Source organism: Macrosteles quadrilineatus, unplaced genomic scaffold (genome assembly GCF_028750875.1).
Source record: "Macrosteles quadrilineatus isolate MER2022 unplaced genomic scaffold, UCM_ALF_1.0 Scaffold_2__2_contigs__length_208266976, whole genome shotgun sequence".
In the NCBI taxonomy this organism is placed as follows: domain Eukaryota; kingdom Metazoa; phylum Arthropoda; class Insecta; order Hemiptera; family Cicadellidae; genus Macrosteles; species Macrosteles quadrilineatus.
The window spans coordinates 113,068,679-113,083,292 of NW_026542595.1; the positions used below are offsets into that span (position 1 = coordinate 113,068,679).

The 14,614-nt window shown below is 35.7% G+C and overlaps 2 protein-coding genes across 5 annotated transcripts in view; one reads left to right on the plus strand and one right to left on the minus strand.

Annotated features, from left to right (window-relative positions):
- Positions 1-108: 108 nt before the first annotated feature.
- LOC128984789 (uncharacterized) lies at positions 109-1,608 on the minus strand. The gene is made up of 2 exons (XM_054404156.1): positions 942-1,608; positions 109-290 (listed from the first exon to the last, which is right to left on the minus strand). Exons 1-2 carry the CDS (start codon positions 1,606-1,608, stop codon positions 109-111), a joined length of 849 nt encoding a protein of 282 aa, XP_054260131.1.
- Positions 1,609-3,515: 1,907 nt separating this feature from the next.
- Positions 3,516-14,614, plus strand: part of LOC128985877 (E3 ubiquitin-protein ligase SH3RF1) — a 54,228-nt gene continuing 43,129 nt past the window's right edge. For 3 of the 4 annotated variants that reach the window (XM_054405832.1, XM_054405836.1, XM_054405835.1), the window contains exons 1-7: positions 3,516-3,651; positions 6,224-6,416; positions 6,842-7,078; positions 8,353-8,408; positions 10,811-10,925; positions 11,117-11,215; positions 12,454-12,590. In XM_054405832.1, the coding sequence (XP_054261807.1) occupies positions 6,282-6,416; positions 6,842-7,078; positions 8,353-8,408; positions 10,811-10,925; positions 11,117-11,215; positions 12,454-12,590 (779 nt within the window). In that variant the 5' untranslated portion in view covers positions 3,516-3,651; positions 6,224-6,281. Of the gene's footprint in view, positions 3,652-6,211; positions 6,417-6,841; positions 7,079-8,352; positions 8,409-10,810; positions 10,926-11,116; positions 11,216-12,453; positions 12,591-14,614 lie in introns of all 4 variants that reach the window. The other variant, XM_054405834.1, reaches the window with a different exon arrangement.

Below are 14,614 nucleotides of genomic sequence, written 5' to 3' on the forward strand. Positions count from 1 at the left end.
CATGGCTTCCTTCAAGACTTCAAGTATTTTGGAATTTTCTATCGGCTCATCGTCAACTAGACCTATTTCATTTTCTTTATCAGGCTCTTCCGTTTTCTCTCCAACCACTCAGACTGTCTGGACACTGGTAAGAATATCAGAATATTTCTCAGAGTCTTGAATCATATCCTTAGCCTCCAGGGGTTGGCATTCCTTCTCTAACGCTTTTTCTTTTATTGGATCCCTGTCTAAGTGTGCTGTTTTGATTTTCATATCTTTGTTTCGAGTCCTTTCTTCTTGTGAGATGTTTTCTGCACCATATTTGTCAATCTCAAATGATTCTTTTGCTGTTTTGTACAATTTATCATATTTAAAACATGTCAGAGCAAAGTTGTCATCGATACGTCCTCCACTGTATTCCGGACATTTTCCATGCAACGACCAGCCTAAGTAACTCCAGGATAAAACTGGCGAGTTAGGAGGCCCTTCTACAACTTTCCTTGTCAATATTAGGTTGCAATTATCTTGACCAATCAAGATGGTAGGTTTGGCATGAGATGTTGGTAAAGGTTGGTCGATTGAATTTAAATGAGACCATGTCTCACGAAGCTTTACTGGATCGATCGACTGTTGAGGTAAATCTAAGGGAAATTGAGTTCTTACATTAGTCAATGTGAAAACTTCGTCTTCATAGAGCCCTTTTATTTTAAGTTCAACTCGTCTGGACGTTGGGTCAAAATGTTTAGTTGCATTTGACCAACAAGTGGTAAGGGGTTCAATGCTACCACTGACGCCTAATTTATTGGCTGTAGTTGAATCTAGTAGAGATATGGTTGAACCGTCATCTAAAAGTGCATATGTGTCGATCTGACAGCTTGGACCATATAATGTCACTGGACATGCTCTTAGTAAAACACGGTTATTTACCGAGTGATTGCTTATAAATTCTTCTTTTGATTTACCTTCCTGCCTGAAAGTGTTCTGTACTCTGTCCCAGCTGATCTCTTGGGCATTTTTAGTGGCACTGTCAGTATGCAGAAGGCGATGGTGGGATAGTTTGCACCCATTGATTCCACAAGGTTTCTTTAAATTGCAAAATTTGATGTGGTGACGACGGAAGCAAAAGAAACACAGTTTTTTCTCAATTATCATCTTCCACCGCTGCACGACTTCTGCTTTTCTGAAAAGCTTACATTTATCGGTTTCGTGACTCTCCGAACAAAACATGCAAACGTTTTCGTTGGGCGAATTAGTAACAACTGGTTTAGGGTCACTTCTCTTCCGCGTTGTCTCCTCGGGTGGACGAAAATAAATACTCATAATGGAACACTGATTTTCAAGCCAGTTACAGAATACTTTCAGGTCAGTAGGTTTTTCTAAATGCATTCTATTTACATGTTCAGCCCACCTGTACTTCAGGGTATAGGGGAGCTTACTTAAAAGTTCATTCAACAAGAGAGGATTTATTAGGTACATTTCCAAATCCAACGACTCTGCGGTAGAGGTCAGGTTTAAAAGAGTTGTTGAAAACTCAATAAGGCTGACAGCGTCATCCTCCTTGACTGGTTGGAGCATGCGCGCCTTCTTCAACATTGACTCGACTATAAACTCTGGACGTCCAAAACGCATTTGTAAAGTTTTCATTAGGCTACTGTACTCAAATTTTTACCTGATATAAATAGAGGTTTTACCATTTTAAAGGCATCTCCCTCCAGACAATTTCTTATTCTGGCAAGGTTTTCATCGTCATTAAAAAGGTGTTTAGTCTTATTGTAACAGGAATAGAACATGGGCCATTCGTCTGGTTTTCCGCTGAAGGATGGAAGACGCTGTCGGCAAGAGATAGGTTGGTTGGGGTTAGATAAATTGATAGCTTTTGAAAAGGAGTCTGCTAGTTTATCAATAGCCGTGGACACGATGGCTGACGATGTCAAAGGAACTGACGGTTCCTCATTCAGCCACCTATTGACTTTGACATTAGAGTCCTCCTCAACAGTAGCAATATTGAAGCTTACCTTGTCAGGGTCTTCATTATCTTCCAATTCCAAATGACGACTGCCCAAGACTGAGGCGGACTGACTACTTCCCAAGACCGAAGCAGACTCAAGTTCGGTCCTTACTCTCAGCAGACGCTTCTGTCGTTCTAGTTCTCTTGCTTCAGCTTGACGTTGTCGTTCCATTTCCCTCTCCTCTCTTTGCCTTTGTTGTTCCTGCATTTGACGCTCCATCTCTTGTCTCTGTCGCTCCATCTCCTTTTCTTCAAATTCTTTCAGCCGTTGCAACTCTCTTTCTTCGTGTATTTTTTCAAGCCTGTTTATTTCTTCTATTTCTTCTAGTTGCAGTTGAACTAACCGGCGCTTGCTGGAAGTTAAAGATTTGGTTTTTGACTTAGAAGGTGGTTTTAGAGATTGACTATCTCCTTCTATGGGTTCATCATTCTTGTCATTTGCATTTTCTGGGGAATATCTATTTGGAGGGTGTTTCTCTCTCCCTGACTTTCGGATTGACATATTTTTTGACATGATTTATAAGTCGGGTTTCGGCACCAATGTTAAAAATATTATAGACAGACAAGACAAAAGACTATTAGGACTTCACCAAAGATGTGTATTTATTTGACTGTTTACAAAAACCATAATAATCAATAAAACATATGTTAGTTAAACTGTATATGAAAGAAGGCAGGCATAGATTAGACATAGATTATTACACTTAACTGTTTAATTATATATGAAATTTAAAGCAGTTTCCTACAGTAACGGCAAAAAAATCATTAAAATGTCAGTAAATTAAACTTAAGGGAGTCTGTTTTATCCATGATAATGCTAAGGCTTCAAATGGGGCTTACACTATTCTTTGAATTCAGAGATTCAGATGACTTATAATTTGGAGTCTAAATGGTATGAGCTGCTCATGAGCCCCAACACAGTACAAAGCTTTGCATAGTAATATAGCTATTTAAACATGATCTGGTACACAGTTTTCAGTTTGTGCTTTAGGATGGCGTTCTGAAGTTTGTTAATTTGAGACAGATTACCCTAATATCTTATGATAAGAGTATATAAGTGAAAAATAACATACACAGTAACAAGGATTTATGATTCACAGGAAAGTATTTTAATATTATATTGATAGGGTAGTTGTTAAACTACTTCGCTTAAAAGCTCTTGGATTTCCTTAGTTTGCAATAGATAAAGAGGCGTTCCACAATAAGGTAATACCATAGATAAAACATAATACCCCCTTAACCCCAGTTAACTGATTTCTTAATCGTAAAATCGTAGTCTTTAGATCATACCACTTTTTGTGGATTTAGTTTCATTATTGACCACAGTAGTTTCATATATTTAATCTACGGTTCTATAAAAGTATAGATTAAAATTGGGATTATATTTGAGCTATGATTAAATTAAAGGCGTTTTACATCATGATGCCGATACGCCCATAAATTTAAATAATTTTACGTAATCCTTCAATGAGTTGGCAACACTGATAGGGCAGATATTTCCATGATTGATTCATCCGTCGGCTGTGGCTGTAGTTTCGTTATGTGAGAGTTATTCAACAAGAATTCCGTATAGTTAAATTCTTTTGTTTTAGGGATTTGTTAACTTAAATTTGTTTTATGGGTTCATGAGGAGTGCAGTTCCAACTATAAAAGTAATGTCCAAGGTAAGAATGGTTGGATATTTTTATTTTAGGTTAAAATTTCTCTAGTCGTTTATTGAAAATGGGACTTCAGTATGATGCACTGTGTTCAAAGAAAAGGTGACAAAACTATCTTTCTTGTAGAGTTTTTGCCTTTTTAATCACAACATTAATCATCATTTTAGCGTAGGGCCTAGTCTAGTTACAAATGTACCTATAAACTTTTTTATTCTAGCTAGTCCTACTCAAGCCTATTTTTTGTTAAGTTACCTACTAATTCTTTCTTTGAATTACTCAGAAAGGGTGCTATTTGAATCCTTTTCGGATAAGTATAGCCTTTCCTTATTATTACTTTTCGCTTATAACGTTGTAAAAACGCTTTAAACTGATCTTTGACATCAACACTACACCTAGGTGATTCTTGATTTTAAAAGTAAATCGTTTGGACCTTCCTAGGTCTACTGTTTAAAATCTCACATTTTAGGCACATGAATGTGTTAACACGTTCGCTGCTACGGACGTTCCGGAACGTCAGCCGGGCCACGGCGCCAGGAGCTAAGAACGTTCCAGAACGTCACCGTTCATTGTTGTTTAACGTTGCTATGGATAAGCCAGCACGTCACAAGCGTTCTATATTTCTTTGCAGCTCGTGGGGACGTACTTTTCTGACAATAAAAAATATAGTTTTTCCAAATCACCACCAGGGTCGTTTGGAACAGGGCTTTGTTTTACCTCTTTCCTGCTAGATAGCGATACTACTTTAACGACTGTAACCTGGGTAGTGCTGCTATCTATCAGAATCACTTAGTACTATATCCAAAGCCAGTTGTATTGCAGAACATTGCCATCCAGTATAACTACTGTTGTTTTTATTGTAATTCAGTGTATCGGTGGCAATGTCACGCAGCGGCCGAGCGTTAGTTCAGCAACTGGCGCCGTCCCGGCATCTAGTGCTCAGCAGCGAACGTGTTAACTAGCAGTTCTGTCAAAACTAAACTCAACCAGCCAAAATGTTATCAATGCCCTCATATAAATCAATTAGTTTCTAACTTAAGAATGTTCACATAACCAGGAAACTATCGGCCCATTTAACTTAGTCCAGTACCTTATGCCTACCTGTTCTGTCTAAGGTTCTAAACACATAACTTACTTAATTCACAATCAGATTAATAGCTTTCTTTCAAAATAATTGTCTCTTTAACAAACAATAATTTGCCTTTAGAGTTTAAATGAACTCTAAATGAGCTCTTGAGTTTAATGAACTCTCGCATTGCCACTGTGAATGCAATTGATGCCATGGTTCAGGACATTCACAGGGCTTTAAAAAAAATAAGATTTTGCCTGGGCCACCTTCATTGGTCTTAGCAAGGCCTTTGATTGTATTGACCATGCAATAGATAAATAAATAAGGTCTTTATTTGCAAGCTTTCATCAAAGTACATGACAATTGTCAAATTAAGAAAATAAAACATTACAATGGGCCCTAATCTATAACTTAACTTAAATAAAATCAAAAGTATAATTATCTAAACTTATACAGTTCAGGTACCGGTAAACATTTCCTTGAGTGATCTAGTGATCTTGCCACATAAGTTGGAATTTTATGGAATTCATTTATGAACAGTGTTCTAAATCTTTTGTGGTCTTATTTAACAATTAGACAGACTGTAGGGTATACGCTGATGGTGAATGGTCCTCCATCGCCCTCAGCAACTGCGGGGTAATTCAAGGCTCTGTTTTGGGGCCCCTTCTGTTTTTAATCGCCATAAATGATCTGCCCATGAATCTTAGTTGCAATTCCTATCTCTATGCGGATGATACCACCTTGCTATCTTGTCACAGTGACACAGTCAACTCTGCTGCCGAGTGATTATCCAATAGTAGAATTAAGAAATGATAACTTAAGTTTTAAGGATATGGACTCCCATGCCACAAGGAGTGATTATCATGATTATGAAACTATAAACAGACGTCAATTTGATATAGGCCTACCCCATGTTAGACTGAGTAAAACAAAGAAAATTCATAAAATTCTGTGCCTAAAATGTCTAAATAAATTGCCCAACAAATTTCTATCGCTTTCTTACAAAGTTTTTGAAGCTAAAATTCATATGTGGCTAGTAAAGAACCCGTTTTACAAACTAAATGATTTTTTAGAACTTCCTGGACCTTTAAATATTGAGAAATGTTAGTATATTTTCTAGTATTAATGCATTTTTTAGTACCGGTAATGCATGTTTTGTATTCTCTTTGTATCAATTGGTTTGACCTACGTACTCTTCCTTGACAAATTAATGTTAATCAACATAATACCTTTTATGGAGTACAGTATTCCATATGGAATTGTGATGTCTATTGGAAAATAAACATTTGATTTGACATAAAACTACCTGGGTAAGATTATTGTACTAATACTCATGTATCACTTTATACAGCCTAGTTAACAAACGAGTCATAGCCTGTTTTTCTTAATGCTGTTCGGTAAATACAAATATTTCTTTCTCCTTATTGTTTCTAAATTAGGCCCTAGCACTAACTTTGCACCATAACCTATCTTTACCATATCCAACTCTTATCATTCTAGTTTTCTGTTCAGACCATTGGCAGAGTGTCAAGAAAGAGATTAATGTGGCGGTGATCAGTAAACAGCTGATATGGACGAGTGGACATTAAACGATCTGCTGGAATGTTCCGTTTGCCTGGAGAGGCTGGACACGTCCAGTAAGGTACTTCCGTGTCAACACACCTTCTGTAAGAAATGTCTGGAGGATATTCTCACAACCAACAAGGTTAGTTAAACTAGTTGTCTTTTTTTTGTTCTAGAACGCTAGACACCCGGAATTGTTTTTCACATTACTTCAGGCTAGACCTAGGGGTTGCGGCATTATCACATGGACAAAATCCATTTGTGATTTGGTGGGATTTGAACCCGGGACCTCTGGAACCGAAGTCCCGGGTGCTCTAACCACTAGACCAGCTCGCTCCCCACTGGTTGAGTCATAGATAAAACTATAAATCAAACTGGACTTACCATTCCCATGTTAAATCTGTAGCTTTTTTCATAATAGGTATACAAAAATTTAGACCTAGTCTAATTGAGCCACCACTAGAGTGTGTTGATGTAGGCTAAATAATTTACTTATTATACAAATACAACACCTTTTTATCAAAGCCAAATCGTAAACTATTTAATAGTCATTACGTATTGTGATAGGAGCTGCGATGCCCCGAATGTCGAGTGTTGGTGGAGGTCAAGATAGAAGACTTGCCTCCCAACGTGTTGCTCATGAGGATACTGGAGGGGATGCGCAACGCAGGACCTAAGAAACGTAACTCTCTCGGCAGCGTCAGACAACCTTCCAGTTTGCCACCTACGTTGTCTCAGCCACACTCCACGCCAGAGCCTACTGCTAGAGTGCTGCCTTTGCCTCACGCTGCCGCCGCGACCAAGGTATCACACCAATTTAAATATCTGTAAATAATTGTTTTGTTTTCATCGTCGCTATTTCAATTAGCACCTTCAGTCCGTTATTGGATAGGGCAATCAATGATGTTTTATTATTGTATCTGCTGATTGTCTGTTATTATTTTTTAACAAAAGATGTCTTTTGTTTATCTTAAGACTCGGGATTAGCTCCTCAAGAAAAGTTATTTTGTGTTTTGGAATTTGTGAAATGTTAACTTGATCGTTAGCTTAATTGCAAGCTTAATCAAGTGCAACAAAAGTGAATATTTCCACCGAACAAAATATTTTTGAAATTGAGATTTTAAAGAACAACTAAAATACAAATACTATTCTCTACTGTAGGATATTTTGTTTTAAAAATGTATAGGTTGGCAGCACAAGCAAATTGGATGCGTGGGAAACTGGCTGTGTTGACATTGGTGCGGCCAAAATGTTTTGTGTTATCTGAATATTCAATTTTGTCTCTTGCAACGGCGTAGCGATTCATTTGATGAGCAACCAACACAGAAAAAACAAATTTATATAAATGTTGTAGCTTTCATTTGTTCAACCTGGATGTGTTAGGTGCAAGAATACCAGCCCCAAACAACCACAGACATAAAAAAGGGGTTTTAAAGAACTGTTATTAAATAATCAAAACGTTGTGTTAGAAAATATTAACAGTTGATACAAAAATTAAACTCCATTCTTTGCTCTATCCAATGCCATATAAATCATTCTTGGCTAACTACTTAACATTTTAAAACATAAAATCTGCTCTTTCGTTTTGAAACACATCCACACATACATTGTACATTGAGACATTGATTTGAGACATTGACATTGATTTGTACATTGAGTTTTTTTGTACATTGTATTTGCCTACTGAAGGGTCAAGCCCTGTCAAATCAACACACTTAAAAGATGTGTTTCTATTAGGCCTACCATCTCTGATTTTGATGAAATTTGGCACAAAGGTTACCTTTAGACCTGTATTAGACTACGAAAAAAATGATCAATATCTCTTAACGGTTTCATAATATAGGATAGTAAAGTTTTCCGCAGTGTTTTGAAACTCTGCATAGGTAGACCTACTTTAAAATAGTTATTCCTCATCTCTTAAACGAGATGGATAATAAATGATTTTTCATTTTGTCTAATTTACCTAAAGCCCAACAGGAAATCCTCTATTCTATTATTGATTATGAATTGGGATAGAGATTTATTAGATTTTAGTGATTAAGTAAATATTCTAATGTATTACCGATGTGTGTTTTCAGATTCCTAGCCAACCTTACGCTCGTGCAGTTTATGATTACCTCTCTAAGGAGCCTGGGTAAGAATTTGATATATTTGTTCATTATGCTAGTTTTGTTACTTGATATCAAGATACAAAGTTGTGAGCAATTTTTGTTTTTTTCTGTTTGTTGATTAGCAGCAGTTTTTCACTTTCTGTTCATTAGGCACCTATTTAAAGGTATAATTAACACAAAGGTAGTTCTTAACTCAGCAATACCTGGACAGCAGGCAGAGGCACCAAGTCTAGAAGTGTCTTTCGAGCAACAATATTAATACATTTTCTGTTTTAGCTAAATGTAATTAGAAAGAACTACCCTTGCTATTTAAACAACCTGGGATTAGATAACAACAACCACAAAATAAAGCTAACAATATTTTCCCCCTTGTGAGTCCATTAAGAGTCCTTGGAGCCTAGATGTTATGACTGGTAAACGATTACAAAAGTAAGAAGAACATTTTGAATCGTACAGTGCACTAGATATTTAAATTACCATCACTTCGGTATTTGAAAAAAATAATATTTTGAGATGTTAAATGACTCTTCAGGTGCTGTGTGAAATTGACAAAATTAACATTGCTCTTATGGCGGGCAAATCCAAGATGGCCGTTAGCTTCTATGAACTCCCTTGGAAAACATTTACAAAACTACAAAGACAATTTCTGACCCCACGGTGCACTAGATATTTAAATTACAATTACTTAGGTGTTTGAAAAACTATTTTTGGATGATCAATATGAACAACCCTGCAACAGCTGTTTGAAATAATCCAAGATGGCCGCTAGCCTCCAAGGACTCTTAAAAAGAATTGTAATGTAGGTTTTGTATCTCATTTTACCCACTTAGCGTACTAATAAATAAGTATACTTTGGCGAATTGCCGAATTTAAGATTTTAAAAGTGAAGTGTATTCATAGAAAGAACCGTGTGTGTGCATTTTAAACCCATTCTATATTGATCAGGGTCCAAACCCCTAATTTCTTATGTATGGTTAATATTGAGGTTATAGTTTTATCTGTTATCAAAAATGATGAGCCTACTTCCTCCTTTCGTAATCAATGGAAGTAGATGATTAATTTTAGAATGATAAGATATTCTTATCTTACAGATTGATTCATTATCTGAACTAGATTTTTCAATAGGCCTACTTTGATCGAAACCTAATACATCTTCCAAATTTGTTCGTCATAGACCTTTAAAAAAAGTACCAACACTTAAGTACTTGACCTTCTTATTTAATTTCTAAAAAAATTTTCACTCATGTGGTCAAATTAATTGTATTCTTACTAGATGGCTTATGTTTCTAACCTAAGTTCGAATGTAATTCACATTTGCTTATAGGTCAATTGACAATGGTACTATAGCTTCTAGTTTACAAGATATTGAATATGGCTTAAATACCTGCTAATCCACATAATGATAACATTTATCATCATTTCACGGTGGTAGCGCATGAGTCTTGGGTCCCAGGTTCAAATCCCGCCAAATCATCAATGGACTTAATCTAAGTGATAATTCCGCAAATCCTTGAGTATTATTTGTCTATTTTCAAAACAAATAAAAGGACTAGTAATAAAAAATTTAAATCACAAACACAATGTAACTTATTAACTGCTGTTGTAATCGGTGACTGATCTGTGGTCAGTGAAGTAAACAACGGCAACTTATAGTCTGCTCGCGAGATAATAGACCTCCTAATGCAAAACATCTCGGTCTTCGCTGTATAACGTACATTTAACTTGATTAGCAAGTATATTTTTTATTATTTTGCGATCATGGTTTTTCTATAAACAGGTATTTATACCATTTTCAATTTTAATCCATAAATTGGTACAACACATACAAATTTCACTAAAAACATCCTCAAAAGAGGTCATCATTTTCTGATAGTAATATAAATGTTGTCCCCACGGAGTAAATTCAAGCAATAACCTTAATCACAGTTTGAAATATCGAGTAAAATTCATTTTAATTCTAAAATTGCCAAAGTGCATGAGGTATCCTACAAATAATAAAGACATAATGCCATACCTACCTAAGTACCTGCATACATAATGATTAGGCTACATTTATAGTTTTAATTGACTACGTGGATGTTTTCATACAAGTTTTTTAGATAATAAGGTTTTCATTCTTTATATTTTTATGTACTGTAAAACCCTGACTAAACGGAAATGAAGTCCCAAAGCCATTTCGGATAACCTATTTTTTATTTCTAATCAATCATAGGAATTTAGAGTCTGTCTCTATTCAAAGGAATCAACAGCATTAATGTCTGTTCCAATTGATTTTCGGTTAAACTAGGCTTGGTTTGACGGGTTATGTTGGTTATACTGTATTTTTTTTTACCTAAGTGGTTTTCCGAACCAACTAGTTATTAAATGTTGAAAATATCCCAAATAAAAGTACATAATTAATTATTTATCTAATCATCCATTGCAGGGACCTGAGCTTCAAAAAAGGAGACCTGATAATGTTACGCAAGAAGATAGACAACAACTGGTATCTCGGGGAATCTGGTGGGAAACAGGGAGTGTTTCCTCTTAGTTACGTCCAGGTAAGTCTTTAGTGTTGTAGGAACAAACTAATAAAACAATAAATCTTATCAAACCTAAATCTAGCCTACCTTGTTTGTTAGTTAGTTAAGTCTTTCCAGTAGATAATATTCACCAGTTCACTCATCAATTTCTGTTATTGTTACTACATTCTTACAATGTATTTTTAATGACTAGTGTCTTGTGTTTGCAGATAATGACTCCGCTGCCGAGTCACATTCCTCAATGCAAAGCTTTGTATGACTTCCGCATGACTAATGATGACGAAGAAGGGTGTCTCACGTTTAACAAGGTGAGTCATACGTTGTTTCTTACTTATTAAGCAATTGCTTATAATTGGAATAACTTGTTATTACAGTAAGAGGAATTAAAAAAAAAATATTTAGAGTAAACACATTTAGGCGCCAATGTCCTTTATGGGACATAAAATAAAATTATCCTTTGTTTATAAGTATTTTCCTGAGCATAAATTTAAAATACCCCCGCCGCAGCAAACCTGCAGACTTAGCGAATTTCCATTTGCCTGATTGGATTTAAACTAAAATGTCTCCTTAAAAATATTACATTTATTCCCTTTTTAAACAGAATTAGTTTAATGAGTACTTTGGTTTGCTGCAACAGGGAGGGTAAAAAAGTTTTTTTTAATGTAAAATGATAAAAGGTACTGTGGTTTAGTAAGAAATTAATCTATTTTACAAATATGATCAAAATATGTTCATAAACAAGCAAACTACAACAGTTGACTTATTCTATATAAGAATAACATGGGAATTTTAAAATTACAATTTTTTTTAAATTTTCTCCGTAACAATTAGGCGCATAATGACGCTTCAATATACTAAATTATTTGTTTTTTTAAGCTCTACAAAATGGTTTGAAAAGAAATTGTGAAATTTTGTGTTTTTAAGGTCAAAAATGGGAAAAACCTATTTTTACCCCATAAAACCCCCCATAAACCCCCGTTCCCATAGTCCGATCATGCTGGTTCGGGAACTCATTCAAGTTTATCCCGCCTTACACCTTCAAACCAAATTTAATCAAAATCAGACAAAAATTACTCAAGTTATCGTGCGGATGGACACATATATATATAAAAATTTGAACGAATGGTGTTTTTGGACTCTGGGGACATCAAAATGAAAAAGTAAATCGGTCCCGGGCCTAGGTCTTACCATGAGACCTACGGTAACAGCTACTTCCCTATAGGGAAATTCGCTAAAAAGTGCTGGAATCAGTACTTGACATGCTACAACATTGATGACAAATTTAGCTTTGAATTTGTACATTCTGGTGGAGAACTTAGCAATATCGTTGGTTAAATCTGATCAATTCACACGTCCATGGCATAAATGTGTTGTGGCAAAGTCCGGAATAAAATAAATGGTAGACGATTGGTAGAAGTTTACAGAATGGATGGGTATGTATACATTGTAACTCAATTCATTTTCTCATTTCCCTTCATTGTTTTCAACAGGCCAAGTTGACCTATGCCTAGTGATATTTTTGGTGATTTCTGTGTTTTGTTCACAGGGGGAAGTGATCACGGTTATCAGAAGGGTGGATGAGAACTGGGCCGAGGGCAAACTGAACGACCGCATCGGTATCTTTCCTCTGGCGTTTGTGGAGATGAACAGTGTAGCTAGAGCTCTCATGAAACTGTCCACAAAGTGAGTATAACTTGTTAAGTACTTGGTATAACTATGATTATCCTCCTCGATAGTTTTGCTAAATAAACTATAGACTATTCTGTCAAATCTTGGTGTTCGGCCGAAGACTAAGTCTTTGAATTGATGAATATACTGGCTAATAGCGCAGATGCATTGCAGTAATTTATTTTCTGAGCAAGCTGCGATTCAATTCCGTTTACAAGATTCATCCACAACCTTCAAGGCGGTTTTATGAGTCTTCCTCGTCACATGTTACCATCACTGCCACTGTTTGACGAGACCTGGTAGACAGTGGCACCTGACAACGAATCAGTGAACTATTTCGAACTAGGACTGTATACAGCACATTGTCCATTTGATGCTTGATCTTTTACAGCTGTTCCTGATCGTATAAAGAGGCAGATTTAGTAATTTTCAAATGTGAAAACTATTGAAAGTTATAAACTCTTTAGAGAGTCATTTGCTTGTGAATATGGACTTTCCAGTTCAAAGCTCCCTAGGTATTTTTAAATTCAATTTTGACGATTAACTATGAATTTAATCATGACTAGCACCAACACTTTTTCCAGACAGCAAAGGGTAAAACGAGGGATGTTTTAACAAGATTCTGGGGACAAAACTACCATAGTAGTTTTTGCTATTAGACGCTTATATCCATTATGCAACAGAGAAATCTTAAGAAAGGTTTACTTTGCTACTATTCACTCACATATTTCTTACGGTATAGAAATTTATGGAGGAACAAGTAAATTAAATTTAAACAAAATTTTACATTTACAAAAAGAAGCCATTAGGTGTATCCTTAATCTCGATATAAACGAATCCTGTAAAAATCATTTTAAAGAATTAGAGTTCTTTACCGTTTTCAGTCTCTATATTTATAAGACGATAATGTATGTTAAAAATCATGAATCAGAACTTCAAAGACAGAAAGACGTACATAATTATAACACTAGAAACAAACTAAACTTCATAACTAAAAAACATAAAAAAGAAAAATTTAAGGAGAGTCCTAATTATATTGGAATCAAATTCATGCATTCCCTCCCCAGCAGTATTAGAAACGAAAGTAGCGTAAATAAATTCAAAAATAAACTTAAGGGGTTTTTAATTTATAGCGAATTTTATAGTTTGGAAAGTTTTGAACACTGTAACAAAAAAACTGTATGACTAAGCAAGTAGGGAAGTAGGTGAAATCATGTGAAGTAGTTTTAGGTTGATGACACATTCATGTACACTTGTTGTATGTATTGAATAAAGATTTATTGATTGATTGATTGATTGATAGTAAGGTTTAACGGGCGTTGAAAAATCCTGACTTGAAGGGATGGATAACTAACAAGATGCATATTGTAGAGTTTTGAATATAATATCAGAATAAACTACTGATAAAAGTAATGAATGGACTGGCTGGACATTGGTATTTCCAATGCATTCCATTATTGTTGGTTTTATCTATATTCGTTTTCCTTATCTGCCAGACAGTATTGTTCTTGTTTTATGCTTTCACTTTTTGCTCTGTCTCAGTCTACACACTACTGCCTTCTAGTTAACATGTCCTCAAATATATTGTAGTTATAGATCCAAAATGTAGTCTAAATTCTCTCTTTTAATTATAACCAATGTTAGAACATAATAGTACAGTTCAGTGTATCAGTGACAGTGATGTGAAGTGAATGAAGTAAATCTTCAGTATTAATATTTGGATGAAACCTCTACAAGTGAATGGACTGGTAATTCTCTCCTGTCGTCAACCTGCACGCCACTTTTAAGCTCAAGTCATCCCTCTCCTCTACGGGCATCACTGGACCACTAGCAGAGTCTCTCTACGTCAAACCTCTACTCTCCTAGCTACTCCTTTGAGGCCAACCCTCTGCAACCTTCCCAGACGACATCGCCAGCTCCAACCCTCTTACAACCGCTTCGCTACCCACGTCACGACCTCACTTGAAACTCACCACAACCTGGACTTCTCTAGAAAGACTCCGCAAGTAGAAAATAATTTTTAACTTAATTTATTTAGC